Raw genomic sequence first — 27,801 nt, 5'->3', positions numbered from 1 at the left:
TCAATTGCATCTTGATAAAGATACAAAGAGTTGTTTTGCCAACATAATAAAATAATTTTTTCTGAATTGCCAAGCTTGGCACATGCAGCTTCTGCTAGAGGAGAGAGTTATTCATGCAGTTTGGATAGGATGGATCTCTTGCTTCAGAAGGACATCAGCTGTGTGTCTGAATAACATTTTGGATAGGTTTAGACCATGAATTTTTCCTGTGCTATCTGCAAATTGTCAGTGTGAGAAAATACAGTTTTCAGTTTATGCAGCTTTTCTCAGAACAACTTCTACTGAAGTTGGGGTTAAATTGGGGAAGCGATTTTTCTCAGTTTATGCACTTTTTATGGGTCTTAGGGAAGAGGCAGTGCTCACCAAATTAAATATTTCTGGTATGGTCTGGTTAGTTAATAGGAGCACACTGCAGGTAGTGTCTGTTCTAGGAGAGGCATAGCTTATACTGGCTACTATATTTAAATGATTCCCACAACCAATAAAAGTTGTGGTGCCTGAAAAGGTCTTTTAAGTCTGACATTTGGTATGACAGATTTTTCTGTCATAGTTATGGTGAAGAGAGGTGCTGCTGGGGGGATTGTGTTACATAAATCTGAAGAATATAGTACTACTGTGAAGTGTGAGGTCTCATAGGTTTTAATCCATGTCAGTATAACTTACTGGGAGAGAAAATGGCTTTTCAAGACACTTCTCTTTTAGAGTGGTTGCAGGCATGGTAGCTTTGATAGTTGTTTGCTGGTACTGTTCATGACTGTTAGTGTATGTTGTCAGCACTGTAGTCTCAGAGACTGTTATTAAATAATAACAATAACAACAATAATAATAATAATAGCAGTAGGATAGCAGTGGCTCAACCACTTTTGCCACCAAGGTATGTTCCTGGCACAGCAGTTCCAGTGAGGTGCTGGCATCTGTGACAAGGTATTATTGTGAAATGGTGGTGCTTTATATACCCCATGGCTGGAGACTGGCAACTTCTTTTTTTTAGAAGAGCCTTTAAGGACTTGGAAGGCTCTAATTCCTACCAAAAGGGCAGGCACAGTAGATTGGTCTGCAAGTGGTGATTCTTATTCTGGCAGTGCTGAAATAAGCCTTTGATGTGCCCCAAAAAGCAGGATGTTTGAATGTTTTTTGCATTTACTTGGTGACTTTGAAAGTCCTTTGTAGATATTTCTTGACTCCTCCTAAATTAGCAGGGATGCAGTATTCCCAACACAGTCTCTTTCCACCTAAATGCAGAACCAATGTCAAGCTCTGTCTGAACAGGATTAAACTTTTAAAGCACTCAATGTCATTAGAGAGAGGGAAAAAAAAGGAGTCAGAAATGTCTTGTCTTGTTAGAACCTTTATGGGTCACAATAATTATATTCTTTTTCAGTCTACTTCCTTCCCCGAATCCGAGATTAAATACTACAAAACCATCAAGTACCACTGTTAAATAATGCCTATAATGTCCCACAAATTTCTAGTTATCAATGTGAGTTTCAGCAGATACTGCTGCTTTCTGCTCTTCTCTTACTTCCCCAGGCTTTGGACATTTATAAACTCTTAGAGTGCTGACCGAGGCATCAGCAGCATTTACCTGGGATCTAAGGAACTGTGTGTAACATGAGGACACAGACAAGAACCAAGTGAAACACTACAAACTGACAGTGCTTTTAAGCTTGATGTGAAGTGTGATGATGTCTTTGCTTTTATTCATGGCCTCTTCCTGTAGCTTTTTTAATTGATTCTTGTAAAATTCCCCGTCTGCTCTTGTCTTTGAGCGTGGTCCTGGTTTCAGTGAGTTCTGTTTTTCTTCCAGCAAGTTTGTTGGTTTCCTAGAGCTACTCACCTGAAGCACATGTTTTGAAACACAATGACAAAATCTTCAGTCTTTGACAATAGTTACATTTTAGTTTTGGGCATTGTTTGTTATGTTTTTACCTGTTTATACATGTTGCTGAATTAAAGGCATGATAAGATCTAAGAAAAGCACTTAATATGTGAGGCATGGAACAATTTCTTTCATAACAGCTCTGATTCACACAAATTATATTTCTGCCTTTCAGCAGCCCCTGAATGTTAAGTATCTTTCACAGTAACTTCAGCTGTTAACTACAGTGTTCACATCTGGAGTCTCAGAAAGCCTTTTAGGGCTTCTGAGCCTGAGGTTCAGGACATCACAGATGCGAGGGCCTAGACCTCATGTACTTCAAATGTGATTTTAAAAGCTCTAGTGAGTATAGGAGAAGTTTGATGAGCTCAGCACAGTAGTCCTTGTTGCTGGTATGCACTGAACTTCTGTAAACATTGACTCCTGTAGAGTTAAGACATGAATAATCAACGGGAAGTGAGTGTTCTATTATACAACAATAGAATGTCACAATATAGGAATTCATGCAAAGATACCTTCAATGGAATTTAGTGATTCCGTAAAATTTTGCAGTAGTTTGAAGAGCAGTGTAGCAAACTGAAATACTATATAATTCTCTAAAGATTAGTGCCTGTTTTAACCTTAAAAAGTGAAGCAAGGGATGGATGTACTCCAAATGTCTTCTTATGTAATTTTGTCAAATTATTTGGAAAATGATGCAGAGTCTTCTAATGACATAGTCAACGCCACTGACCACATCAGAAAGACAGAAAATTATTAACTGGACATTTCTCTTAGTAGAAGTGTAGTCTCTCTGTGAGACAACCACTTGGAAAAAGGAGTGTTGTGTTTTATCACATTTCCATGCTTTGCTTTCCTTCCAACTTGAGAGATAATAACAGGCTCTGAAAGAGGTATCTGTGATAACTACCTTAACTTCATTAAAATGTTAAATGTATCTAAAATGAGTTGACTCTCTTTCGTTTAGATAAGTTTAGAGATAACATGTATGGAGAGAGCCTTATGATTTATCAGGGTGGAATGCTTTGAAATTCCCAATAGGAGAACATTATTCGGTTTTTTTAAGTGGATATGAAGTGCATCTAATGAGTGAATTTGTCCAACAAGTAAATATTAATTTTCTGGTTTACGTGACATGAATTTTCAAGAACCTCAGGCCCACATCTCAACCAGAAGAGTGAAGTGAATGGATTCCTAAGGAGATGGGGAGTGTAGATCTGTGTTTTAAGCTTTGGTGTGGCCTTGTTGTTGTAAACCACCATTAGGGCAGCTTATCTAGTTAGATAACATGCGGGCAATGTTATCACAAAAAGATGAATGCATCTTTAGACGGTTCACTGACCTCATGTTGTTGGACAAAAAGCATGGCAAGTACCACGTTCTCAGCATGCAAAATGGAAACAGTATTTTGTGTATCAAGCTTAACATTTTAAAGAGCTTGTGGAACTTCAGAATGGGAAAATTGTCAAGCGCACGGTGTTGTAATGCAAGTCCTTATTGAGAGTATTTTTTCTGATGTTGAGGAACTTTGTCATCTTATATTAATAACGTGACAAGACTTCTGTACAAAAAAAGCCACAAAAACAGGAAAGTGTACTTGTGCCAAAGCAAGATGAAGTGTCCCATAGAACTGTGCACAAACATATAAGTAACATGTTTTTGTCTGGCCTGCTCTGGCAGGGATTCTGTTTAACTCTTGTTTTATCTGGTCTGGATTAAATTAATACATCAAGGCATTCTTTTTTTTCTCCACTTTTGTTGTTGCATTTGCAATAGTTGATTTTTGCCTCCATAGATGCTTCTGCACACGACTGCTATATCATGGGAAAAAAAAAATATGTTTTTGTCCAAGAGAAAGATAATGGAGTTGTCCTTTAAGCATAAGTCAGAGAGTAACTTGAACAAGGCTATGAGCATCTCTAAAAAGTGAATCAAGACTATATTGTGGTAGGATCAGGTATTCAAGTCTTGACAAGTGTTAAACAAGCTTTTTTTCATTTGCAAAAAAGGGATAGCTGTGGTTCCATCCTACTGTTCTAGGGCTTGGGTGGTGTTTTCTTTTCTTTAAAACATCTGTTGAATAAGGATCAACAGCTTCACTTTTCCCAGTTCTTCACTGCTGATAAACACAAATGCATGTAGTTTATCTGTCAGCTGTTTTGTCAAGAGGGTGTAACGAGTGATTTCCCGCTTAAGACTTAAATGTAACTATCAACTGTTACTTTTGGGAAAGGTTCTGGCAGTAGGTACCTCACACATCCTTATAATTCACATACTTAAACCCAGTCTGTTATAGGAAAAAGTACAGTTTTATTTATATCTTCTGTGGGTGCTTTTGTGACTTTGCTGTTCACGTTACTGTAGATGTAGGATATCATAAAGTCATAGAATCATTTAGGTTGGAAAAGATCTCTGAGGTCCTCGGGTCCAAACGTTAACCCAGCACTACCAAGTCCACCACTAAACTGTGTCCCCAAGCACCATCTACACATCTTTTAAATACCTCCAGGGATGGTGACTCAGTAGAATTCCTTAGTGAAACAGAGCAGTTAATATCATTATTGGATTTTGGAAGGTGGGCAAATAGGGCATGGAGAAGCCTTTAGAAACATCATGCAGGCAGTTTGTGCTGAAGTACAGACAGGAATTGAGGCCCTTCACAGGTTATGTGCCTTGTTTGTATCTCTTGTTATACCAGTAGTCAGTATATCCTGACTTATTGTTTGTGGATATTCAGTCCACAGCCTGTGGTGCTAAAAGGCTGCTACACGTTTCTGTTATATTTAAGTTTTGAATGGTTGTCTAGAAATATTTATGATAATTTTATCGCAAAATAAATTGAAATAATAAATTAAAACAATTTCTTGCTTCTCCACACATAATAAATTTGGAGTCTGCAGTTCTTCCTGGGAAACAAATGCTGTACTTGGATCTCCTATTTTACCATTAAGAAAACTAGTGTGTAATAGAGATGCAAATGACCAGTAAAATTAAGTTTACATGTGGATGGTTATGGTTGGCCCTGTGTACTTGTTATTCTTGATTTATCTCTGTCCCTTTCAAGCAGATTTGCAATACAGGTAAGAGGTCCTTCCAATAGAACAAACTGTTATGAGTTAATGTGGAATTCCTCAGAAAAAATGTTCCAGTTCTGTACTGCCAGATATAGAGTTGTGTTCATTTGTGAAGAGATGAAACCGGTATTTATGAGCCATCGTTGAGCAGATGCAGCTTAACTGCAGTAGAGACTCCTACTTGACAAAGATGAAACTACTTCAGTCAGCTACCTCAATGCTCAGAGCTTCACATCACAGCACTAACGCTTCTTTGAATCCTGGTACACTTAGGCATGTGTTCCTTCTCGTGTGTAGGCTTTCCTAAGGGTGTGTCTCAGTTCTGGATGATTTTTTTTTCCTTGTTTTTTCCCCCTCCCTAAGATATAATTGACCCGGCAATCCTGCGTCCTGGTAGACTGGATAAAACACTCTATGTGGGTTTGCCACCACCTGAAGATCGACTGGCTATTTTAAAGACCATCACCAAAGTGAGTATTTGGAAATAAATCCTTACCTTGAAGTTTGGTGGAATGTTTTAAGACAGAGTAAATTTTACAAAGAGTTGCAGGATCCTGTCTCGTGAAACACTTTCAAGCATTACATGAGGTCATAAAAATAAACCATCAGCCCATCTGCTTTCAAATTTGCTGTGAAACTGCAAGGAGTTGATAAATCTTGAGTAAAGCAAACCCGTCAGACATGGAAGCTGCTGCTTTTATCGTCACAGTTTGAATAGATTTAATTAAAAGATTCCTATCTGTGTGAGTAATAGGCCTAAAAGTGTTTTGTAAGCTTTTTTTGGGGGGTTCCAGACATTCACCAGAATGATTCACAAGCTCCAGCTGTATTTGCTCAACAGTAGTTGTGACATTTAATTGCATTTAGGATTAAAGGGAGCTTGTGGTGATAGAGGCTGTAGGTCAAAGTGAATGTGAAAACGTAAAATAGGTGCCTTCGTGGGTCCTCCCTCTGGGTAACAGCACAATCTGCCACTTCAGAGATTTGGGTTATAGAATTCTTTGTATTTCTCCAGGTATGGCACAGCAGTGATCGAGGCCTTAAAAAAGAACATACAAAGCATTATGAATTACTTGGATATTTCCTACTTTTCCAGTAGCTCAACATTGTTAAGAGCAGATGTTCTATCTGATAATCTTTTTGAGCTGCAAAGGAGACGAAGTTTTCACTGAGATAACACTGCATTATGAAAAGTGTGGCAAAAATTATTTAATAGATTTGTAATAAAAGGTAATTCAGACTTGTGTAAGCTTAAAGTTGTGGTGCAGGCAATGGCTGGTTGATAATACAGAAAGTGAGAACTCATTCAAACATGTTCTTTCATGATGAAATGGTTGTTCAAAAGATGAACTCTCATTACAAATTCAGGATGTTAGACTTCCCTTCATTTGTTCTGTGCATTGCTTCAGGGATGAAAAAACATTAAGTATTCCCCCATTTGCTCGTTGCAGTAGATCAGTTTGTTTCTAAATTTTATAAAAATATTTCAGTTAATACTTTCTACAGCCATGTTCTTAAAGATGATTGCTCTTTTTAAGATGTTGAGAGAAATTGAGTGTAACATCCATGAATCATTTTCCAGTAAGGAATTATTATTTTTATTTCATTTATTTTTATTTTACAACATTTATTTTTAAAGGTAATTGGGTGTGTGGGGAAATAGGGCAGCAGAGCTTGGTGTGAGACTTCACGGGAGGGAAAGGTGGTATTAAACAGAACTGATTTCTCTCACTCCCTCACAGATTTCACCTGCTCACGCTCTCACAGCCACATACAGTAGATACACACATCCACCTGGTAGGGCCAGAATCACTTGAGGGAAACATGGGGGATAAGGAACTCTGTGTTGAGTCCTTACTTGATTTTTTGGCTTCCTCCTGACTGGTGATGATGAACTGGTGGCTTGAGAGAACTGTTTTCAGTTTCCCTCTCAGGATCAAACAGTTCAGAATTGTGCTTACTTCAGCTGCCATAAATCTTGGGCAAGGTTGCTGAAAACCATCTTTTGCTCCTTCTGGGAATCTTTGTGGCTGCAGTCTTATCTTCCTGTTGGGCTAATACCAAGAGGAGTGGCACATGGGATGTGGTAACCTTGTTATTATCCCATTGCCAGAGTATTTTTGTCTTCTGCTGACAAGTCATATTTGATGTTGCCTTATCTGTTTATGGGTCTTCTTGTGATACAAGCAACGCACTGCATACTGTTTACCAGCTTGGTTTCTGTGGATCTTGTCACTGGTTATCAAGGTTTGTTATTTTTGGAATGCAAGATGCTTTCATGCCTACTTAATTCACACTAGTCTGAACGTTTTGGTTACAAGTCTTTGTAGTGAATGAGGTGTTAAATCTTTAAAAATGTATAGGAGTTATCTGAAAGATGAACGTGGAATGGGGAGAGGAGAAAATGTGTTAAAGTACCTCAATTTTTGTCAGATTTCATCCACGCATTATAGGCAAGGAAAAGTTTGAGTACACACTTGCTCAAGGCCAGAGAAAAAAATGTTTGAGTGGCTTCTGGATGACGGTATGCATTCCCAGAAATTTCCAAGGAACACATGCACAGGATATGGAAACTGATGATTGTTGCTGAATGAAAACATGGATGTTTATGAAGGCAGCATGAGAAGCAGAAAAGGGAGCTGGGGGAAGAATAGATTGTCAGGAAGACGGACAGTCTAAATGTAGGTTGGAGCTTTGTTGTGAAAGAGTTTTATGTCAGTCAACCTGTACAAATCAGTCACTTCAAATTGCATGTTAGTTATGCAAGAGTAGCCTGTCTTCACATGTTTGGGTTACCCTGTAGCATTCCTACAAGCTGCATCAAGCTTCTCTGGTGCACAGGCGGCTGAGCTTGTCACAGAGTGGGCAGAGCAAGAAGTGCCCAACACATGTTGCTCCTCAAAGCCCTGGGTAGAGCACTCCTTTCTAGCAGAGAAGGTGCCTCTGGCCTGCAGTTTCGTACAACAATTACCAGAGTATCCCAAATGAAATGGTATGAGGCTTCCTTGTTAAAGGAAGGTTAAAGGTTAAAGTCTCTCCTTATAGGATGTTTGGATTTTTTTTTTTTTTTTTTCCCTTTCTAACTGTTATTCGAGCAAAGACTCATTCAAGATTGTTTCCTTACTGTGCCTAGTCCTTGACTGTTTACTGTCTGTTAAGTATTCAAGGGGTTTAACTTGCCAGTTACTATAAACTATTTTTTTTTTCTGGAAAGTGTTGTAGGTATGTGATATATTAGTTCCTCTGAAGAAGTCAGAAAATAAGTATATGAATTTGTGCCTTTCTGTCAAATGAGTTTCTGGCACAAACTTATCAATTGTATAAAAAAGTGTTCTCAACTGTCAAAAATATTGTTTGATAAGAGAGACATCTTGAATCTCTGTATTCTCATGATACTACTTTACTGTTATCAAAGGGTAATAGGGAGATCTCCAAGCTTATAGTGTTGGGAAACTTTGTTGGCTAGTTTCAAATACAATTTCTAATGTTGCTCAAGACTTTCTGCTCTTGGAGATGCAAAAATAATAAAGAAAACCACTTCAGGGATCTTTCTGGAGGAAGCAGTAAGAACAGTATATGTAAACTTTTATGACATCCAGAATGGAAAACTTCTAAGTTTGAAAATTTAGATCTAGAATATAAAAGATATACAGTTAATTCAGTCTTAAAGGTGATAAGACTAAATTGACATGCTTAGTGCTTACCTATTTGATTTCAACACACAATAAAACCAGAGGAAGTTCAGCTAAACAACACTACTGATGCAACCAGCTGTTATTAAAGGCACATCCCCCTATGGAACAGTGTCAATGTTACAATGCCCTGTGACAGGCTGGTCAATATTTCCTTAGAGAGAATCTAATCTGTTGGTGGGAAGATAAAATTTAGCATTGCTTATTATTTCATAATTACATGGTTTCAGGGCTGGTTACCCTTCTTGTCAGTTTGATATTAAGTTTATTAGTATTTGTGGATATTTTGGGAAATCTGTCAGACCTCAATATTATTCTTGATTAATGAAATTTAATCACTTCAGGGATGGCATGTATAAAAATAATGTTTTCCTGTCTTCTTGTTTTTCTTACCTCAACTCCTTTAGGATGGCACTCGGCCTCCACTAGGTAGTGATGTAAGCCTTGAAGAAATTGCTTACAGTCAACATTGTGATTGTTACACGTGAGTTCCTTCTAGTTTTGACTTTAATATTTAATATGCAGTGTCAACGGTCTTCTGATGCATTTGAAAGTGTGTTATATTGCTATTATTAAGTGGATCTCTTCATTTTCAGGTTTTATACACCTTTGCCCTTAATGCTATTTTTCTTGCTTTTCACTTGAGCTTTTTTCCCAAGGAGTTGGTAGGAACATACAGATGCTAAAGTCTTTCTCATCTGGAATAGTCCTCTTCATGCTGTAAATACAGATCAGTGGAGGCCTCTTGATTTTTGCTTGGTTTTATTTTATAATTCTTGCATAATCTGAGGATAAAAGAGCTCTCTGTATTTGTGGACCTATATATAATGATGATGAAAGCAAATTGGTCAGACAGCCATATCCGACTTGTTCTGTCCCACAGCTGAAAGCAATCTGTTTGACAGAGTAATGAGGGCCCAGTTCAACTTGTGCTTTGGAATAGCAAGGTGTGGATTCAGGGAAAGCTTGATGGCCATACCTGTCAAAACAATTTGCAATTACAGTCTATAAAACTTCAAAAAGCTTTAAGCTATTCACTAATTTATTAATACTTAATAATTTTGTGTAGTTCACAAAATATAAAGTTTATGACATGCTGCTTGTTGCAATATTACTTGGGAAAGATGAACACTTTTTCTTTCTTTCTCTTTCACTCACTGGACTTTTTTGGTCCAGTGTGAGTGGGTTTTGAATTGGATTTTTGTTGTGGGGTTCAGGGAGGTTTTGTGTTTGTCTTTTTTAATGTTTGGGTTTACTTGTATTTTGAGGTATGGTTTGGGGTTTTTTTGGGGGGGAGGGGCCTTTATTGTGGGTTTTGATTTCTTTGGGTTTGGTTTGGGTTTTTGTGGATTTGTGGATTTTTTGTGTGGTTTTGGTTTTCTTTGTTTGATTTTTTTTAAATACAGCTGTATTCCTATCACCCCCAAATGAAGTATAGGGAGTTAATTGTGAAATATTTTTTTTTTGTTCAATGACTTTCACCAGTTTAAGGGCTTAGTTCAACAGCTTTCCAGCTGTTCCAGTTACAGGAAACTGGAAATAAATGCATAAAACCACTGATCTATGTTTTGTGGATACTGTTATTTTAAGAACATGTTAACTGTTGATGCAGCTTTGAGCACCACAACTCCCTTTTGTAATAGGGAGTGATTTCATTTGAATCTTTTATAAGGTCTGTAAAAGAAAGACAGACTCATGTTCCCACCAAGTGGCACAGTATTAATCAATCCTTGGGCATTTTTAAAGATGCTGAGTAGGATTTTTGCCTCTTCCCTTGCTTCCCATTTGTTTGATCTTAATCTGTGACTAATATCCGGAGGACGTCAGTCCATAATGAAGGCTGCAGAGCGGGTAGTCATCAGGCCTCTTTCCAGTGTTCTTGAGATGAAGTTTTTTGACGGCCCAACCAGTTTTTTACTGTCATTTTTTAGCATTTTGCCTTTCTGTTTGCCATCAGCAAAAGACGAGCAATTTGTCCTAAAATCACCTATTCTGTTTGCATCTGTAGAGGAGCAGACCTTTCTGCTCTTGTGCGTGAGGCTTCAATTTGTGCCTTGAGAGAGGAAATGGCCCTGCAGAATAATCAAAGCAAGAAAGGTAAGAAAGCTTAAAAAAACCTCAACAGTGGCAAGATAAATGGAATGTTAAATATTTAAAGTAGTACAAGACAAGCATAAAGACATTCGTGCTGTATGACTGATGACTTCTGAGCCAAATGAAAATTAAGTCAGAGATGTTTCAAGAACACATAAGCATCTTGGAAGTAAAGTTGGGGGAGAGTAGGAAAGGAAAAGTGGTTATGCTGGAGGTGCAGCAGAAACGTTTCTCTAAAAGAATTGAACCTTGTAACCTTAAAGAAATGTTTCTGTTATAAACTGGCAGTTTATTTACTAGACTGAATACCTCTTTGAAAATTTCCACATCATTATCAAAGACTAGTTATACTGACGTACTTGCAGATTTGAGGGCAGCTGTGAACCACCCATATACTGATTCCCTACCTTTGGAACACAGTTGAATTGTGTAACTGGATAAGATGAGTTGGAAAATCTGAGTGCTGCTTTTGATCTCTGCTGTTTAGCTCATCAGTGGCTCTTGCCAGGATGTTAACAGGGAGTTATAAATTGTTTCAAGTACAGTGTGTGCCCTTTCATTTTCTCTCTGCACCTTCTGTTTTATTTTCTTGTTTTTTTTTTTAATTATAGATTGAAACTTTTATATAAAATGCCCATCTGTCTAGATTTGTTTCAGTAATTTTGCTATTTTACCTATCAGTCAAAATGCAAAGCTAAGATGGAATTGTGACTTTTCAGGCTATGTCCTTGGAAAATATTTTAGGCCTTCATTATGACCCTGATCTCTTAAGAACCAAGCTGGAATTTTAATGGCTTTGCATCATTCTTTTTGATCTAGTACATATCCAGTCTTGTCTGGTTTCTAACAGTAGGTTAACAGAGGAGAATCTTTGTGTTCCTTGTTTTCAGGCAAACCATGTTCATTTAGAGGGAGGAAAAAAATAAACTATAAAATCTCCCCTTTGTATGACTCAGTTACCCATTTTGCTTGCTGTAGATGGACAAAGCTTTTGATTTGAGATGTGAATTTAGCCTGTTCATTTTGATAATTATTCAGAATACAACAGGCTTCATTCAGAGGTGGTCATCACTTGAATTCAGCCTTCACAGTTAGGATTGCAGCCTGAGCACTCACTGTAGGGATGTGTAGGCAGCCAGCAAGTCCATAAGATATGCATAGCTTGATCTGCGTGTTTATAGCAGCTGCTTGTGTGGAATGTCCTTGGATTTCCAAGGTGCCAGCTCTGACTGGTATGACAGTGTGAAAGGTGGTTTCTAATTTGAGACCTTGATCATTTATATTCTTAAAAGGGTGTACACAGACTGGAGAATTTCTTCCTTCACTGTTAGGACAGGACACACACAACTGATTCCCCTCCCAGAGCCTGTGCTTGACCGTGGGTGGGTGCTGTGTGTCCTCAGGGTCAGGGCTTTGCAATTATGGCTGCTCCTTTCTACTCTGGAGAAACTCTGTTGCAACTTCTTGTTATACCTGATATTTTGCCTCTGGAATAAATTCAGGGGGTGTGGTTTTGTTAACACTGAGCAGTGGTTTGCTTGAAGGTACTTGTAAATTTTTACAAGTGAAATGGAAAGGTATCCTTTTTGTGATAATTCTTAGAAGTTCGAATTCATAAATTCTACTTCCAACTTGAACAGGCCTAGGTGAGCTGATTATGTTATGAGCTGCCAGATAACTGCAGTTTATCTAAGGAAAATTCCTAACAACTACCAGAAGAGTTCACTATCCTATGCAAACTTGGAGTGTCACTTCTGCCTCCCTTTTCCAAACCACTGAGGATGGTGCATAAAAACAGCACCAATGCCTTAGACAAGTTCTCATTTTTAATTTAGTCCCTTCCATTTCCTAAGTAGTCTTTTACTATATTAGCAGAAGATTTTTGTTAAACTTGGAGTCAAGATATATTAATCTTAACAGTTTTTTCATGTTCATTTCACATCGCAAAGGTAGTGGCAGTGAAAGCCCAAAGCATCTTGATGAAATAATGAAAAAAATGCACCAAACTGATTCTAAAGTGCACAGTTCATATTTCTATCATATCTGATACCTGTGCATAGTGTTAGTATTGTAATGAATTTTTGTAGTAGTGGCATCTCGGGATGCTTAGTTCTAGATTAAACAAGGCATTTGCTTGTGAGAGCAGAGGAATCCATGACCTATTTCAGGTATGTTTATGTTTTAAGATACTAAAAAAACCTGTTCAGAAGGTTATTATTATGAATAATTACTGTGGATAGCTGCATTAAGGTCAAAAGGGCAATTTACATAAACTTAAACACAGGGAGTTTTAGAAGTGAAATTTTTAATCACTTGTGGGTAATGCCAGAGAAGGCAATGATATGAAGTCAATTATTTGGAAATGAGTAGAAGTAGAGTGGTAACAAAATGTTTTCTAAGTACTTTCTAAATAACAGGGAAGCTTAATATTAAATATATGTAGAAAATAAAGCCTAGAACTGGAAGCAGCAGGATTTGAGACATTCGATTCCAGAAAGGTTAATGGACTTGAATTCTATCTGGTTTTGATGTAAGCTGCAGTTAACTCAGCATTTTTGAGAATGAAATTCTCAGTCTGCACGTAGAAACACCAATACCTAAAATAACTTTCTGAAACAAGTTTTTCTTTGGATTGAGGTGCAAGGGATAGAGGGATTAAGATCTTGCCTAAAATCAGAGATGGGAGTCTGCATAAAATACAAGAGTTCAGGTGTTCATAACACTATTGAATTGGATCTCATCTAGTTGAGTAGCACATGCAGTTAGCACATGAGGTTTCATGATTGCTGCCTTAAAATACACGCAACAGTCACTTGATTGTCACTTGCCTGCAATTTTAATAATTTATTATGCTTTGTTCTTTAAGGAGAAATCAAGATTTCCCGTAAACACTTTGAAGAAGCTTTTAGGAAAGTGAAATCTTCAGTATCCAAAAAGGTAAGATAAGAGTCAAGTATGTAAGACTCGTTTCTCCCTGGAAAGGATACTGTTCTTATGCTGGAGACTGGAGGTCTCCAGCATCCTTGGATGTATTTCAGACTGACCTGTTTCTGCATTAAACAAAGCTGGTATCTGAGTTAAGGTCAGAAATTAAAGCCTCCTTTTCCAGCTGCAGATGATGCATTGCATGTAGATGGATTACCAAGCTGTCAAGGTTATCTTTTACCACACCCTGCCACCACCACAGCTTGTGTATAGCCCTCTGTATGTTGCCAGGAATGTGCTACAGCCAAAATACATTAATATATTCGCTTTTGACACTAGCCAGAGAGAAGTTCAATCCATCTGAAGACTTGTCAGTTGGATATTTTGAAATATCTTTTGCAGTACAAGATACTTATCTCCCATTTCCAGATGCTACTTCCTATCTGCTAGACAAATTCAGTCTGGCAAAAACTCTACCCCATCTTCCTATGAACACTGGAAAATAGTAATTAAAAAAAGCTAAAAAAGCTACTTCTCATTGATTTAGTGTATTTATCTCTTCCATCCCATACACATTTCTGTGTTTGGTTAACTTGCTTGGTTTAATTGGCTGACTGAAGACAAAGTTGTTCTCAAACCAAAGTAAGTCCATTCCATGGACAGACATCACCTCTAAAGCCAGTTATTTCAGTGGAAGTGTTCTGTTCCTCAAAACCGTCATTTTCAGGGACTAGTAAGAAGGGTTAAGGAGCAGTTACAGTTTTAAGTTAGACTAGCAAAAGCTGATCTTGTCTGTTCAATTTGGCATCTAATCAGTCATTAGATGGGGGAGCAAAGTGTCAGTTCAGCAGCTCCCACAGTAAAGAGGGCAGTACCTTCCCAGTGAAGCTGCCCTCTCACCTACCACGGCAATGAGGAGTGCAAGAACTCTGCCAGAGGCTTCTGTGAATAGTTTCCAGTGATAGTCACCATTCACTGGAAAACCTAATTTATGAGGCAGGATAGTGGGGCTTTGCCTTGTTGTTTTCATTTGTGTTTTAAAATACAGCCGGTGGCTCATATAGCTGGCTTGTTTCACTTAGTTAAATAATACATCAGTTAGTTAAATAATAAAATCACTTACTTAAACATTGCATAATTTTTTACCATTGTCTGAAGTATTTTTTCCTCTTGTCTTGGCACTGTTAGGATCAAATAATGTATGAAGAACTGCGTCAGTCACTGTGCAGGTGATACATTTGGACAATTCCCAAGAGACTTATTCTGCACTGTTGGAGAGTTTTGTAATACCCTTGCCTGATTTCAAGAGACAAGGTGGAAAGAAGCTGTACTGTCTCAACTTTTATACTGTACCTGAAGAAAAGATCATCATAACCTCCTGCTCTAAACCATCCGTATTTTAACTGTCCCTGGAATAAAAGATACAATACGTACCTCCTGCTTATAACCATTTACATTTTTAAAATGAATGCTTTTAGTTTTAAAAAGCTAATGCCGTTCTGATATATTTGGTGCCCTGGAATCTCTCTGAGGCAGAGGCTAACTCTTCCAAGTGTTTACACTCCTCAAGTAGCTGTTTCCCACCACCAGTGAAAATTGCTGTGTTTTCCAGAACAAAGACTCTGAAATAATCACTGGGAGGACAGAGCTGGGAAAGTGCTGCAGTGCATGTTGTCATACCATTAATCCTGCCTTTTCCAACAACAGTGACACGTTATGATTGTGCCAGCACAGGTTCTCAGAGCTCCGAACAGCTTCCCTCTGCCTTATCAAAAGAAACTATCCACAGATGGCAACCTGTCTCAGAGTTACCTTGGACAGAGTGAACTTTAGAAATCAGAAAAGTGCTATGATTTAACCTAAGAAACATTTGAAACAGTTAAGAGTCAGTTAACAGTGTGGTTGTTAATTACTTTTCTTAGGCAAATCTGCAACAGCAAAAAAAATTACAGATTTGAATTTATTAAGTGTTTTGGTATCCTCTAGAGGAAGGAAAATGTTACTGTTTTAAAAAGCAGGCCAAGAGCCTTTTTTTTTTTTAAATTATTATTTTTTAAATACAAGAAGGACTCTGTCTTGGAAGGAAGGTCTGAACTTTCAGCAAACTGGGAAGTATCCAAGTTAAGACAGAACATTGAAAAATGACAGATACTGAGCAACCAACTTCTGAAACCTACAAGCCTTAATGGATTTTTACCACCATCATTATTCTACAAAGTTCTTTAATCATTGATCTCAGTTCCTCTGATCTGCCCTATTCTTCCTAAAAGCACTACTACCAGTCAAGGATCAGAAAAGGAAATTAATGATTTTCGCTACTACATTTCATAGAAAGTCTTAAGTTTGATAACATTAAACTTTAAAAATTGAAGTCATGAAATTTCCATGTAAAAACCCCAGTGAAATAGTTTCTGTAAGCAACATCTAATCTGAAAGCAGCTCCTCTACCTACTTGAACACTGACGAGGGAGAAGATCATTTGATCTACACAAATCATAATTCATTTAAACAAATCCCCTGAACAAGCTGATCTAACTTTAAGGCTGGCCTTACTTTGACAGGGAAACTATTCCCTCTTTCCTCTTAAATTCTTCTCAGAATTGCTTTCTAACAACAGATCTGGCTGCATATTTTTCCCCAAAGGTAAATGTGGAAGGCTATTACACATAACTAATCCCCACAGACTTGCATTTTAAAAATCCTGACGCTCGTGGCAGCTTGTATTTAGCACTGTGATTTTTTTCTCAGCATGGTATGACATTCCCTCCCTCTCCTAGGGAAGCTGGTGCCTCAGTGACTCAAATTCTGGCTCCTATGACTAACAAATTAAATCCCTGTATAGAAAGCAGAAGATGACATGTCTGCTTTTAATTGTAGATCAGGCTTGGGGCTTCAGGAACTACTGAATTCTGATTCTCAGAAACCCACGATGGAGAATCATCATTTTCAATCAATAGCACGTTGCAAGGGGATCTCAATCATCTTGTCAAGAGTTCCAACACAAAACATGTTTAATATTCAAGGTGTCTCATGATCATTCTTCATTCTTAACAGGTGATAATGGAAGGGGAAATGGGGTGCAGGAGTGTTTGAATTTACAGGAAAATCTGAAGTCAGGTTGGAAGCCTAAAAGAGCCAGATCAGTCAAGTCTCCATATCCTGTTTGCTTACCTTGCCTGGGCTGCCTGTGCATCAAGGAGCAGACAAGGGCAGCAACTGAACTGTTTGAGTGCTCACACAGGAGTGGTGCACCCACACTGCTACTTCTTGGGTGAAGCTATAGTATGTATCACTAAAAAAACAACGATCCTTTGTACAGAAGAGATCCTTTGTACACAGAAAATGGGAGCTGCTTTAAGGAACGAGCCTTTTCATGAAATAGAGACAAATATTTTTCCTGCATATGCAGCTACCGCCCCTCCCAGCAGACATGCCTCGAGGTTTCGCCTCGAGTCATCTTGTTTCTGTTGTGACAAGATCAAGGAATTGTTCATCATGCCACTCTCCTCTCCCTTTTCCTGAGGCTAGCAACATATTTAAACCACAATAATCATCTTGTCCCAGAGCAGAGTAGGTGCTAACTTAAGCGTGGATAGGGGGTAGAGGTAGGGCAGGGAAATGTCAACAGGAAAAAAAAAAAAAAAAAAAGCTGCCTTCATTCTTGGCTCAATAGGAAACTTTTTCCACATCTTTGTTCTGAATAAAGTCTTGTATACCATTGCAGGCTTCATTGTGAAATGGAGGATTTGCTACAGAGGAGATAATTGTGTGCTGAGTTGCAGGTTACTGTGCTAAAGGCAGACCCATGATTTAGACACAAGTATTTATCAGATTTTTCCTAGGATCTCACAGAAGCAACGTGTGCAGACCCACGAGTGTTGCCTGTGCCTTGCAGTGTGAGCTGAAACCGCAGAGCTTGCTTTGCCATAAAAGTCCTTTGAGACTTTCAAATTACAGAGGAGTACTTCCCAAAAGCTGTGTCAAACTACTTAGACAAGATTGCTCTTTGGAAGTGACTTTTCTGCAGCTTGTCCAACAGGATTAGGATGGCAGCCTGCAGTCTACAGCGCTGATGTTTATCAGTTGTTGAACTTCATCATTAAATAAGGAATGAACAGCTTTAAGCTCTCCTGTGACATACCTGACATCTGCTAGAAGGAATAAAAGTCAAGGAGGCAGAGGTGAACCACTGACCTCATCATCTGACAGCGGCCACTCACCTAGAACAGATACATTTCACAGCACTTGTAGACTTTCAAGTGTGTGTTATGTGCTCACCAGCTACATTTAAAGACTTCACCAGAACAATTCTGAGACACACAACTGAAAAGTCTTAACTAGTTTTCAACTGGCCTCTGGTGCCAGGTGGGAAGTCTTGCCAGGGATCTGAAAGCACCGAGATCTGCAGAGAGATGCGCTCATTTAGCACATGTTAATTGGCCACTGCTGGGGTGCAGACAGGTTCAACAGCCAAACAAGAATGCCAGAGGCAAGAGTTGTTTTGAAAGAGGAATATACCCACGCCTGTCCTGTGGGAAAACTAATGCCTAGTACAATCAGATTCCAGGATGCATAACTTATTCCACTTAAGCAACTTCAAATAATTGGGGGCAGGGAATGTTAAAAGCCATGCAAGGAAGTTTATTCTGAAAACTGCAAGTTACTCTGAAAGCCCTGGAGGGGATTCAGGGCACCGCACAATTTAACTGCAGCTAAAATACTTGGATGACACTTAAAAGTCCTGGCCGATTTCACATAAAGGAGATGTTTGCCAAACTGAGATGCTTTAGTTACACAGAAAGGAACAAACCTTAACCAGCAAGTAGAAACACCGAAGTTAGCTCATTCCATTTGAATAGATTTAGAAAAAATTATAATTGGGTTAACGATCAGGGTTCTTACTGCTCTTTAGGTTCAATTTGTTCTTCATCGGTTAGTCAAGGCTCCCTCCAACTTTCAGATAAAGTGTTTCAAAATTATACTAACCTGTTTTTGCCATATATTTTATTTGTATTAATGAAAACTATTTACTTCCTTAAAAAACAATAACTAATGGTGTATGTATATTTTTTTAGATGTTAGTGTTTCTTAGTTCCGTGCCATGCTGTTGGAGTAAACACCACATTTAAGTGGGACTGGATAAAGCTAGTTCTACATTTAGAATATATCAAACACATCAAGTAGCCCAGCTGTTCCTAATTACTTTCACTACTGGTTCAGAAATGCCTCTGACTCTGTTTTTTAGGGATGAAACTATGCTGCAGTGTAGGTTAACTTTCAGATGATCTGCTTTTGACAAAATCCCTACTGTTGAAGTTGGATGCCGAGGCCTCTTGTGTATTACACAGGAATTATATCCCTAAGAATGGTATTAAGCAATGCTTGCAAGAATTGAACCATTATTTAGATCCAAACTGAAGTCTCACTGGCTCCAATTAGCCTTATCCAGTAAGTGTTCTCCAATAAGTAGCCATTAGCAGATGTTTCAGGACGATTATGGCAGGCATAGATATCTCCCTCAGAATTCCCCACTGTTCTGCACCTCTTGAAGAGAAAAACAGAGTATTTATAATTGGAGTTGGAAGGGAAGAGCATAGTCAGAACACCTTAAAGCAACATCTGCAATTTTAAACAAGAGACATGGCAACTTCAGTCCTGATTAAAAGCAGGAATTTACACTCGCACTACCCAGTGGGGGCACAGAAAGGAGCATCAGTGATTCCACGATGTAGGTAACTAAGTAACTATAAAATTTTGTCTCTGAACTCTGGTTATCTCAAGCATTCATGTAGGATAGCTGAATTTTTTAACTTAAGCTCTTGGCCATAAAACTTTTTGGAGACACTTTCCGTCCTTCATCCACCTATAAGTCATCAACATCAAGGGTAATTTAAGAAGAAAAGGGTGAAGTTAACTAAGTGGCTTAAAAAGAAACTGGTCTGCAACTTGTTAAGCCTATACAAGTATTTCAACCAAAGTCAGCTTTCCTGAGTAGAGACGAAAGGCAGCAGTTCTTTACAGTTCATCTGTATCACCACTCAATAAAGCAGGTCTTGAATCTGCTTTAAAAATACCAAGTTTCTCTAAAGCTTAAGTCTTTCAGCATAAGGGGACCAATCAATAATTCACCCAATATTACTTTAATCTTTGCTTTTTAATTACATGTAAAAATACCGGACAAAGTATATTTTGACATTACACTCTACCCTGAGCAATATGCTGGCTAGCTCTCGTGTTCCTGGCCTAAGGAAGTCACTTTGGAAGTGGTTGGCATACCTTCATTCCGTTTCTACTGCTTAGCCAAAGGTAAGGGCCCATACTTAAACAAAACACACATTAAAGAACAAGACCACAATCAGATAAGGAGTAAGATGTACCAACACATTCTTTTCAGGCACTCACCTTCTTCCAAAAAAAACCAACCAAACAAACAAAAACAAACGGCCTAAAAAAAACCACACCAAAATGCAGAAGGTGAAGGCATCTAAAATTAAGTTACTTGAAGCAGAGCAGCAACTAAAGATTCCACCTTCTTCAGATTCCATCTTTCAGGTTAGTGAAGAACATACCACAGAATGACCATTTGAGATTAAGGGTGATTTGTAGCCACCTTTGACTGCTTAAAGCCATCATCAGTGCACTAGATGGTAGAAGGCAAACCTACTGTGCTGAGGTATGGAGAGATTCTTCAGTTTTCAGCAGAGCTATCTGTTCTCTGCTCCAAATTAAAAACTTCTTAAGCAGGAAATTTGATATCACCACCTCTCGCCACATTTTAATATGTAAGAAAGACAAGTATTTATAGAGGGTACTGTAGGTGTAGGGAAAAAAAAACAAGTAAGATTATTTAACAACACCTTTCTGTGTACATAAATTACTAATATGCTTAATAGGTAGAATTGTCAGTGGTTGTAGCAAGCCTTGTTTGCCAGAACAATATCTGTCTCAATCTATTCTGTTTTCCATGCAAGCCAGATTTCCAAATGAGTGTAAATATTTATAGCATTTAAAACATAGTAATCATTTTTCCTTGAAGATCAGAAAAACCTCAAACTGTAACGATTTTTCCAATGTGAAAACCCCAATCAGTTATTTTAACTTTCCTAAATGCTCACACTATATGCCAACATAAGCAGCTCAGGCAGTAGGTGGAACCACAGAGCGGCAATACCCTTGAATTCCCCACTTTTTTTTTTTTTTTTTAAATTAAACAAAGAAGTCACAGAAGCCATCTCAAGGATATTGGTTTCATTCTGATAGATTGCTCCTTTAAGGTCCTTTAAGTAGAAAAGGTCAAACTTTCAAGCAATGCTTCAGATGACATATTACATATTTAAACAAAAGCAGACTGAACATTTCTGTGCAAATTTAGCTCTTCCAACCATAAGTTTGGAAACATTTTCAACAGAAGGTTTAAGTTCACAAATTACGTTAGTTCAGAATTAACAGGTAAGTACAGCCTTTTAAAACTACAGTCACCTAAATAGCATGTTGAGGGCAGTTTACTATATTGAGAACTTTTAAAATATTATGAGTCAGACATATTTTATATAGATTTAACACCTAGCAAAGTAAATTCTGTAACAAAGTGATTTTGCATTATGCATATAACACTGATCCTTAGGCAAACAGAGACACATTAAACCAACAAATCTGAGGGCTGTGAGGAATGTTATAGCTGGTAGGAGTCTGCTACAAAGTCCTTGAGGATGCATTGCTATGTTGCTGTACATCTTAATTCAGGACACAGGTGAACAGCTTTAGCAAGAGACCTTTATACCAGCCACTTTAAGCAAGCAGACATTTCAAAGTTTTTTGGTTGCCAGAAGTTTAATCCTGCTTCACTTCACCCTTTAATTGCCTTTTCATGCGTGAATATGGGCTGATTGTGTCATCCATCACGAAGTCATATAGTACTTTTATCCAAGAGTTATATTGTGGCAGGTTGTCATAGTATTCAGCCGCTATTTTCTTCACCTGAAGAAGAGATATGAGGTTTATTTACCGGTTATATTAGCACAAATTGTGACAACTTTGCAAATTGTAACCTCAACGTGTAACCTAATGCACGGCACTTTCATTTCAGAGGTTAGGTTATACAGGAAGAGCCACTATTGCCACAGTGTGAACATTTCTTGAAGGAGAAAGCAATTCCCTAGTTGTTACATAAGCTTCATGTGCAGCTTTTGAAGATAACCCGAACGAACTCCACTGGCACTCCAAAGTCCGTTCACTCTGCTACCCACATGATAAAGCCCTCAAAAAGCAAGTGGTTTGATTGCTATTGAAAGTGGGTGACTCACTTCAGTGCTGACTCATAGGTATACAAGTACCAGTAAAAAAGGATGTTACGAGTTCTGGGAAGAGATGTTTAACTCAGCTATTTTTACATGTAGTTTCAAACCTCCGCATTCAGAAGAAAAAAAAAAATTCTATTTCAGAGGAACACCTTTATGGAGAAAGACTTTAAAGAATGAATATAAATTGCTTCCAAAGACTGTTCTCAGCTGTACGTACTGACTAGACCACTGTTTTAAACTGAGAGCAGCAGATTCAGTGAGCTATCCTTAGTGATATTTAAGGCCAAGCACCTGAAGCCTTAAAAACCTGAACAGAACAAAAAAAGGATTTCTCACAAAATTCCGTAGCTTTAGTCAGAAAAATAATATTAATCTGTGTAAGCAACAAAGGAGCCCAAGGTATTTACATGCCTAGTTTGAAGCCAAAGATCTTTTGATCCATCATTGCACCTGTAGAATAGCGCATCTATACTTTTATTCAACAGTAACAATCCTCAGTGCTGAGGAATCAAGTGTTCAGGACTTCAGGGGTCTTAGCACACAGCATAGCAGAGTCCAGTCCAATCAGATTTGCTGCACTGTTCTAAAAGAAGGCTTTGTTTTCTTATCAGAGCTGTGGATTACAAGTCCTGCAGCAGAACTGGGTATTTACCCCTGGAATTAAATACTTGAAAAAATTCATGCCTATTTATAGCTGAAATACCTCTGCAAGAAGTGGAATACTAGTTCACCAGCACAGACCTAGGTATAAAAGGTGACTTAAAGCAAATTTTCCTGTGTTTGAAAGATGAAATCTATAAATAAGAGCAATCATCCGTCATTAAAAACAAGAAACACACAAAGCCTCAACAAACCAACTACACAATCCAGCTGCCCTGCTAAAAGTGCTGGCTTACTTCTTTCACTTTACAGTTCCAGCACTGACAACAGAAATAACAAGCTCAGACTCCACCAAAGGGGCAAGCTTATAAGGTCTTACTATTGCCAAGTGCAAAAACAAAGCTACAAGACCAACACTGCAGCTGCTGTCCAATTGCAAATTTAATGTCCCCTGAAGCTTGTGCTCCAATTGGGAAACACATACACAGTGAGAACAAAACTCCTGCCTTTAGGAAGCAAAGACTGAACTGAGAAGAAACTTCACCTCTGCTACTCATGCAGACATGACAGGTCTAAGTCCTGGCAATGTACAGCTGATACTTATTTAGGGTTCAAAGGCTCTGGCCAGAGGAAACTGAGGTGCTCCAGACTGGAAAGTTACTAAACATTTGTCAACAGTACAACAAACCTTAACATCATCTCAAACCCTCTCTTTTCCCCCAACAGAGAATGTCACTGATAGCAGAAACTGAAGCATAAGCACACATCACAACACTGTCCTTAAGACTGCAGTGACAACAAATATCCCAAGTTATTTGCAACTTCTTAACTAGCTTTCTGAATACTTACAGACTGAAGAAATCAGAAGACAGGTTGTAATTACAGGAAGCTAAAGTTAGTGCAAAGCATAAGACATGCTTTTCCTCCCCTCTCCTTTTATGGAAGAGGCAGGCAGCACTCTGGAAGCTTGTCCAAGATACCACTAAAATGCTAAGTAATTACCTCCTTTATCACTCATGTTGTCATTTTTGTTTGGTTATTTGTTGTTTGTTGTTTCCATTCTTCTGTCAGTGTTCTACCTAATTTTCAAGTTCAAGTAGGGTTCAATTTAAGAAAAAGTAATAACCTTGGAAGTAAACTTACCAATGGAAGGCTCTTGCCAGGAATATTGGGGAAGTCATGATGTTCGTTGTGATAGCCAACATTAAAAGTGAGCAAATTAAGTGGCCCATAGTAGGAATAGGTCTCATGTCCTTTTAAAAACATGTAATGTTCAGCTATGAAGTGTCCTGAAATTGGGTGCAACCCAAGTCCAAGTACTGAACCAGCCAGCATGTAAAAAATGGATTTGACTCCCCATAAATAATATATCACAACATCAAAGGAAAGCTGAGCCAACAAGTTGATTACTTCAAGTCGAGTAATGGGTTTGGGATTGATGCAGAGAGGTCTAATCGCGTAGAAAAAGGGCTGAAGAACAATCCACATGAACTTCCTGAAAGGGGTGCAGAAAAACCAGCCTTCGAAGTTGGTAGGAATGTCCACATCAATTCCATCACCTCCCAAGTAACGATGATGATCCATGTGGTATCTCTTGAAGGATATGGAATACGGGAGACCAAGAGGGAGGTTGGCAAATATTCCAAACCATCGATTCCACATGGCTTTGCTGTTGCCAAAGGCACTATTGTGAGAGATCTCATGAATAGCCAGAGTCATGGAGTGGCTAATACAGCTTCCAAAAACGTATGCCCAGAAGACTACCCATTTCCAATCCAAGTCTTTAACTAGATAAAATGCAGTCAACTGCGCCAGAACCATCAGCACAACCACCCAGATCAGGTTGTAGTCTGGTTTCATCAATGCTTTTATCTCTGGATGTTTAGCTAGATGAGAAAGAATTACATGAAACAGGAGTTACTTCGAAGCTCTCCTCACAGCCAACTACCCCCAGTTAGAGTACAACAGCAGACAGAGCCTTTCCTTCCCTTCTTCCCAATTAGGATTTCCCTGCAAAGTTAACGAAAACGCATGACCTTTCCACTTGTGATATGTGCTGCTATAATGAATCACTTGGAATCGAGTAATTTTAGCACTTTCACGTTGCTCAGCAACTAGACACGTACTCGGCAAGCACCAGTGCCACCTCCATCCTACCCAGGAAGGAAATGGCTCTGACCCGAACAACCCACCCGCGATTCGGAAGGGCTGCAATGAGCTCAGCCCCGCGTTATGCGCGGCACCGGAGGACGCCGCTATCCCCTCCCCGTGAGCGCGGGCTGTCACCCCGGAGGTGACACCGCCTGACCGCTCGCAGGGCTCCGCGGTGCGGCCCCTCGGGAGACAACCCCGGCCGCCGCCCTCCCCCTCCCTCCTTCCCCCCCGCTCCTTCCCTTCCCCTCCCCCGCCAGCGCCGCCAAGGCGGCAGCTCCCGCCTCCACGTACGCGGGCCCAGCCCGGCTCCGGCGGCTCCGCCGGGAGCCCCCCACGGGCGCCGCCGCCCCCCGGCGCGGGCGGCCATTTTGTGGGGTGCCCATTTTGTGGGGTGCCCATGTGTGACCCCCTCCCCCCCGCCACGTAGCGGGCGGCAAGAGGCGGCGGCCCCGCGGCTCCTCACCCAGGATCTCCTTGCGGCGGTCGGCGTGTGGCTGGTCCGTGTAGACCCACTCGAAATCCTCTCTGGCCACGGTGTTCCCCATGGCGGCAGCGACGCGCTCCCCTTTCACAGCCGCCCGTCCCGCCGGCTCCGCGACGCCCCCGGCCCCGCACTTTATAGCGCCGCGCAGGCGGCTCGCGGACACGCCCCCCCGCCCCGCCCTCGCCGCCCATTGGCCGCCGCCCGCTGTCAGGCGCGCTCCCGGCGGGGAGGCGCCCCCTGCCGGCGCCCTGAGGGGCGGGGGGCGCTCCCTCAGCCCGCGGGAGCGACCCCTCACAGCGGCACCGGCGGGAACGGAGCCGCCGAGCAAGGAAAAGCTGTCATCTGTCCGAAATCTGCACTGCTGCCGTGGTTTAACCCCGTCACTAAAGATAAAGACCCCCGCCTAAAGGGATTCAACTACTACTCAAAACGCCCGTGCCAAGGTCTCTTTCTGTGGTAAGATATTCTAAGGATTTCACTGACAAACATCCGTCCCTTCATGTATTTCTTATATAATGTTGACTTCGGGAAGTTCAGCTACAAAGATTATTTAATATAGAAGCTGAATGACTACTTGATTGGGATTTTACTTGCCCACCCAAAACAATCTAAGTCAGTAGACCAAAAATCCACTCAAAATACTCTAAATGAGTAATAGTGGCAAAAACAGCAGAAAAAGTTATCACAAATTAAATTATACCTCGTCTATTAATGTAATATTAATATCTCAAGGTTTATGTTGCGTCATTTAAAATTTATTTGTAATAATTAATAAAAGAGGTTAACGGGTACTGGCTGCTGAAATCCCCATGTGCAACTGGGCTCATTGAGGGGAAATACAATCCCTACTTGACAACGTTTGCAATCTAAATAATGCACAAAGCACGGGATCCATAAAGATAACACCTGTGGGAATAGTTTTGTTTGCATGCATTTTTAACCCGTGCATATTAGGATGGGAATTAGAAGGGGAAAACGGAGCAAGCAGGTGAGACATGGAAGAGTTCACGCACAGCTTTCCCCTCCTTAGCCGCATGGTCTGAATTCTGCCGACTCCGTGGGGACTGGTGCAGCACAGGAGGCAAAGCAGATGTTTAGATTTCATCCAGGCACTGTGACCTTGCAAGGTTTACTTCTCGGTCAGCCACCGTTTCACAACAAGCCAGGAAGCGCCTCTGAGCTGCCCGTGCAGCAGCCGAGCGCGGGATCGCCGGGGTCACAAGTGCTCCACTCAGCTGCACTCCAAACACTGCGAGCGACGTTTCTGAAAGTGTTTCCCTTCTTGTAGCTCAAATATTAGCACTGCTATCCATCACTGCGCTAAAGACCTTCTCACCCCTGGGAAGGATCCTGCCAAGAGGAGGAATGTGTCAGATGATGAGAGGGGTTGCAGCTCGGCCAACAGGAACACTGGGGGGAGAGACAGAGTATCAAGAGTTCAGCACGCAGAGGCAGGTTTACAGCATTGCAAATGCAAATAGATTTGTGAACAGTCACAAATTTCACTAGGACAATTAAATAGAAGAGCCCAGATTTACAAACTAAACATTCCAGAGCAGCTAAACAAGGCTTAAAAGACTAAGAAAAATATTAAATAGGAAAGTTTTGGAAAATTTAATTGCCCAAGTGTACTGGAGAGCAAAGTGCCTTTCCTATTTACTCACTGAGTCTTTCCGCTTTAAGCAGCCTGTGTAACAAATCCAGATTTATTAGGTCTTCAGCAAGCTAACAGTTTTTCTATCTGACACTTTTCAAAGACAAAGAGATCCAGTATCTAGTGTTGCCTTCAGCTGGCACAAAGCTAGGACAAAAATTCTAGAATGTTCAGTTACATGTAAACCAAAGCCAGCAGTGCATCCCTGTCTAATGAGGAAGGAAAACTGCAAGAGCAGAGAGCACATGGACAAGTGAACTGGTCCAGGTATGGTGCAAAGCAGCACAGGAATACAACTGGAGAGTATCAGAACAGCTGACACCTAGCAGACATGTTGCTGTAAACCAGCCCAAACTGAATTGACTTATGAATGAAATAACAATCGATCACTGTAATTTGCCAGTTACCTTCTTAATACCATGAGGAACACCAAGAAATCAGGTAGCTGTCTCCTGTCTCAAGACACATTCAACCGTATGCCACATCATCCTGTTTCCATCCTGTTTAATGCTGAAAATTCTTTAAGCAATCTTAGTGCTCCCCCTTAGATCTCAGTGAAAACAACTAAGTTTCTGTTCAATTCTCTCTTACCTTTTATATTAAGAAATTATTCACAGGCATCCTTGTAACATTAATGGACTTCAGTGATTAATGTGCAATGCTGAGCAAATATCAGGAATTGAAGAAGTTCCATTTGTTTCTATCTGTTCTTTATTCTGTGAAATTTATCTTGTTAAGCAGGTAGTCTTTCTTCCTTCAGTGCTTCCATCTATGACATCTACTGGTCCTTGTTTGGAAGGTGCTTGCATACTCCTTTCACATCCAAGCTGTTCCACTTGGGAAGCAAGACCTGGTTGCAAACAGCTTTTCCCTCAAAAAAGCACTACTGTGGTATCTTCTGATCCCATTTCCACCATGTTCATTAGATACATAAATTTTTAAAAA

At 39.8% G+C, this 27,801-nt stretch overlaps 2 protein-coding genes across 3 annotated transcripts in view; one reads left to right on the top strand and one right to left on the bottom strand.

Moving 5' to 3' along the window:
- Positions 1–15,114, top strand: part of NVL (nuclear VCP like) — a 37,611-nt gene extending 22,497 nt beyond the window's left edge. For both annotated transcript variants that reach the window (XM_050316263.1, XM_050316264.1), the window contains 5 exons: positions 5,317–5,423; positions 9,053–9,129; positions 10,654–10,742; positions 13,606–13,676; positions 14,853–15,114. In XM_050316263.1, coding sequence (XP_050172220.1) covers positions 5,317–5,423; positions 9,053–9,129; positions 10,654–10,742; positions 13,606–13,676; positions 14,853–14,897 — 389 coding nt within the window. In that variant the 3' untranslated portion in view covers positions 14,898–15,114. The remainder of the gene's footprint in view (positions 1–5,316; positions 5,424–9,052; positions 9,130–10,653; positions 10,743–13,605; positions 13,677–14,852) is intronic.
- Positions 15,115–20,880: 5,766 nt separating this feature from the next.
- DEGS1 (delta 4-desaturase, sphingolipid 1) lies at positions 20,881–25,359 on the bottom strand. The gene is made up of 3 exons (XM_050316265.1): positions 25,182–25,359; positions 23,708–24,450; positions 20,881–21,641 (listed from the first exon to the last, which is right to left on the bottom strand). The coding sequence occupies exons 1-3, from the start codon at positions 25,261–25,263 to the stop codon at positions 21,495–21,497; spliced, it is 972 nt and encodes a 323-aa protein (XP_050172222.1). The 5' UTR covers positions 25,264–25,359; the 3' UTR covers positions 20,881–21,494.
- Positions 25,360–27,801: the final 2,442 nt, after the last annotated feature.

The sequence above is a fragment of the Myiozetetes cayanensis genome, unplaced genomic scaffold (assembly GCF_022539395.1).
Source record: "Myiozetetes cayanensis isolate MyiCay16 unplaced genomic scaffold, myiCay2020 scf2-11, whole genome shotgun sequence".
In the NCBI taxonomy this organism is placed as follows: domain Eukaryota; kingdom Metazoa; phylum Chordata; class Aves; order Passeriformes; family Tyrannidae; genus Myiozetetes; species Myiozetetes cayanensis.
The sequence above is the reverse complement of the archived record's forward strand: the minus strand, read 5'-3'. Positions and strand labels throughout refer to the sequence as shown.

Bases quoted from the DNA above. Each gene is read 5' to 3' on its own strand.
- DEGS1 (XM_050316265.1), bottom strand. From the start codon at position 25,263: ATGGGGAACACCGTGGCCAGAGAGGATTTCGAGTGGGTCTACACGGAC. The intron at 24,451-25,181 runs GTGAGGAGCCGC...TTTCTCATCTAG, and splicing joins CCGCCGCAAGGAGATCCTGG to CTAAACATCCAGAGATAAAA. The intron at 21,642-23,707 runs GTAAGTTTACTT...TCTCTTCTTCAG, and splicing joins CTGGCAAGAGCCTTCCATTG to GTGAAGAAAATAGCGGCTGA.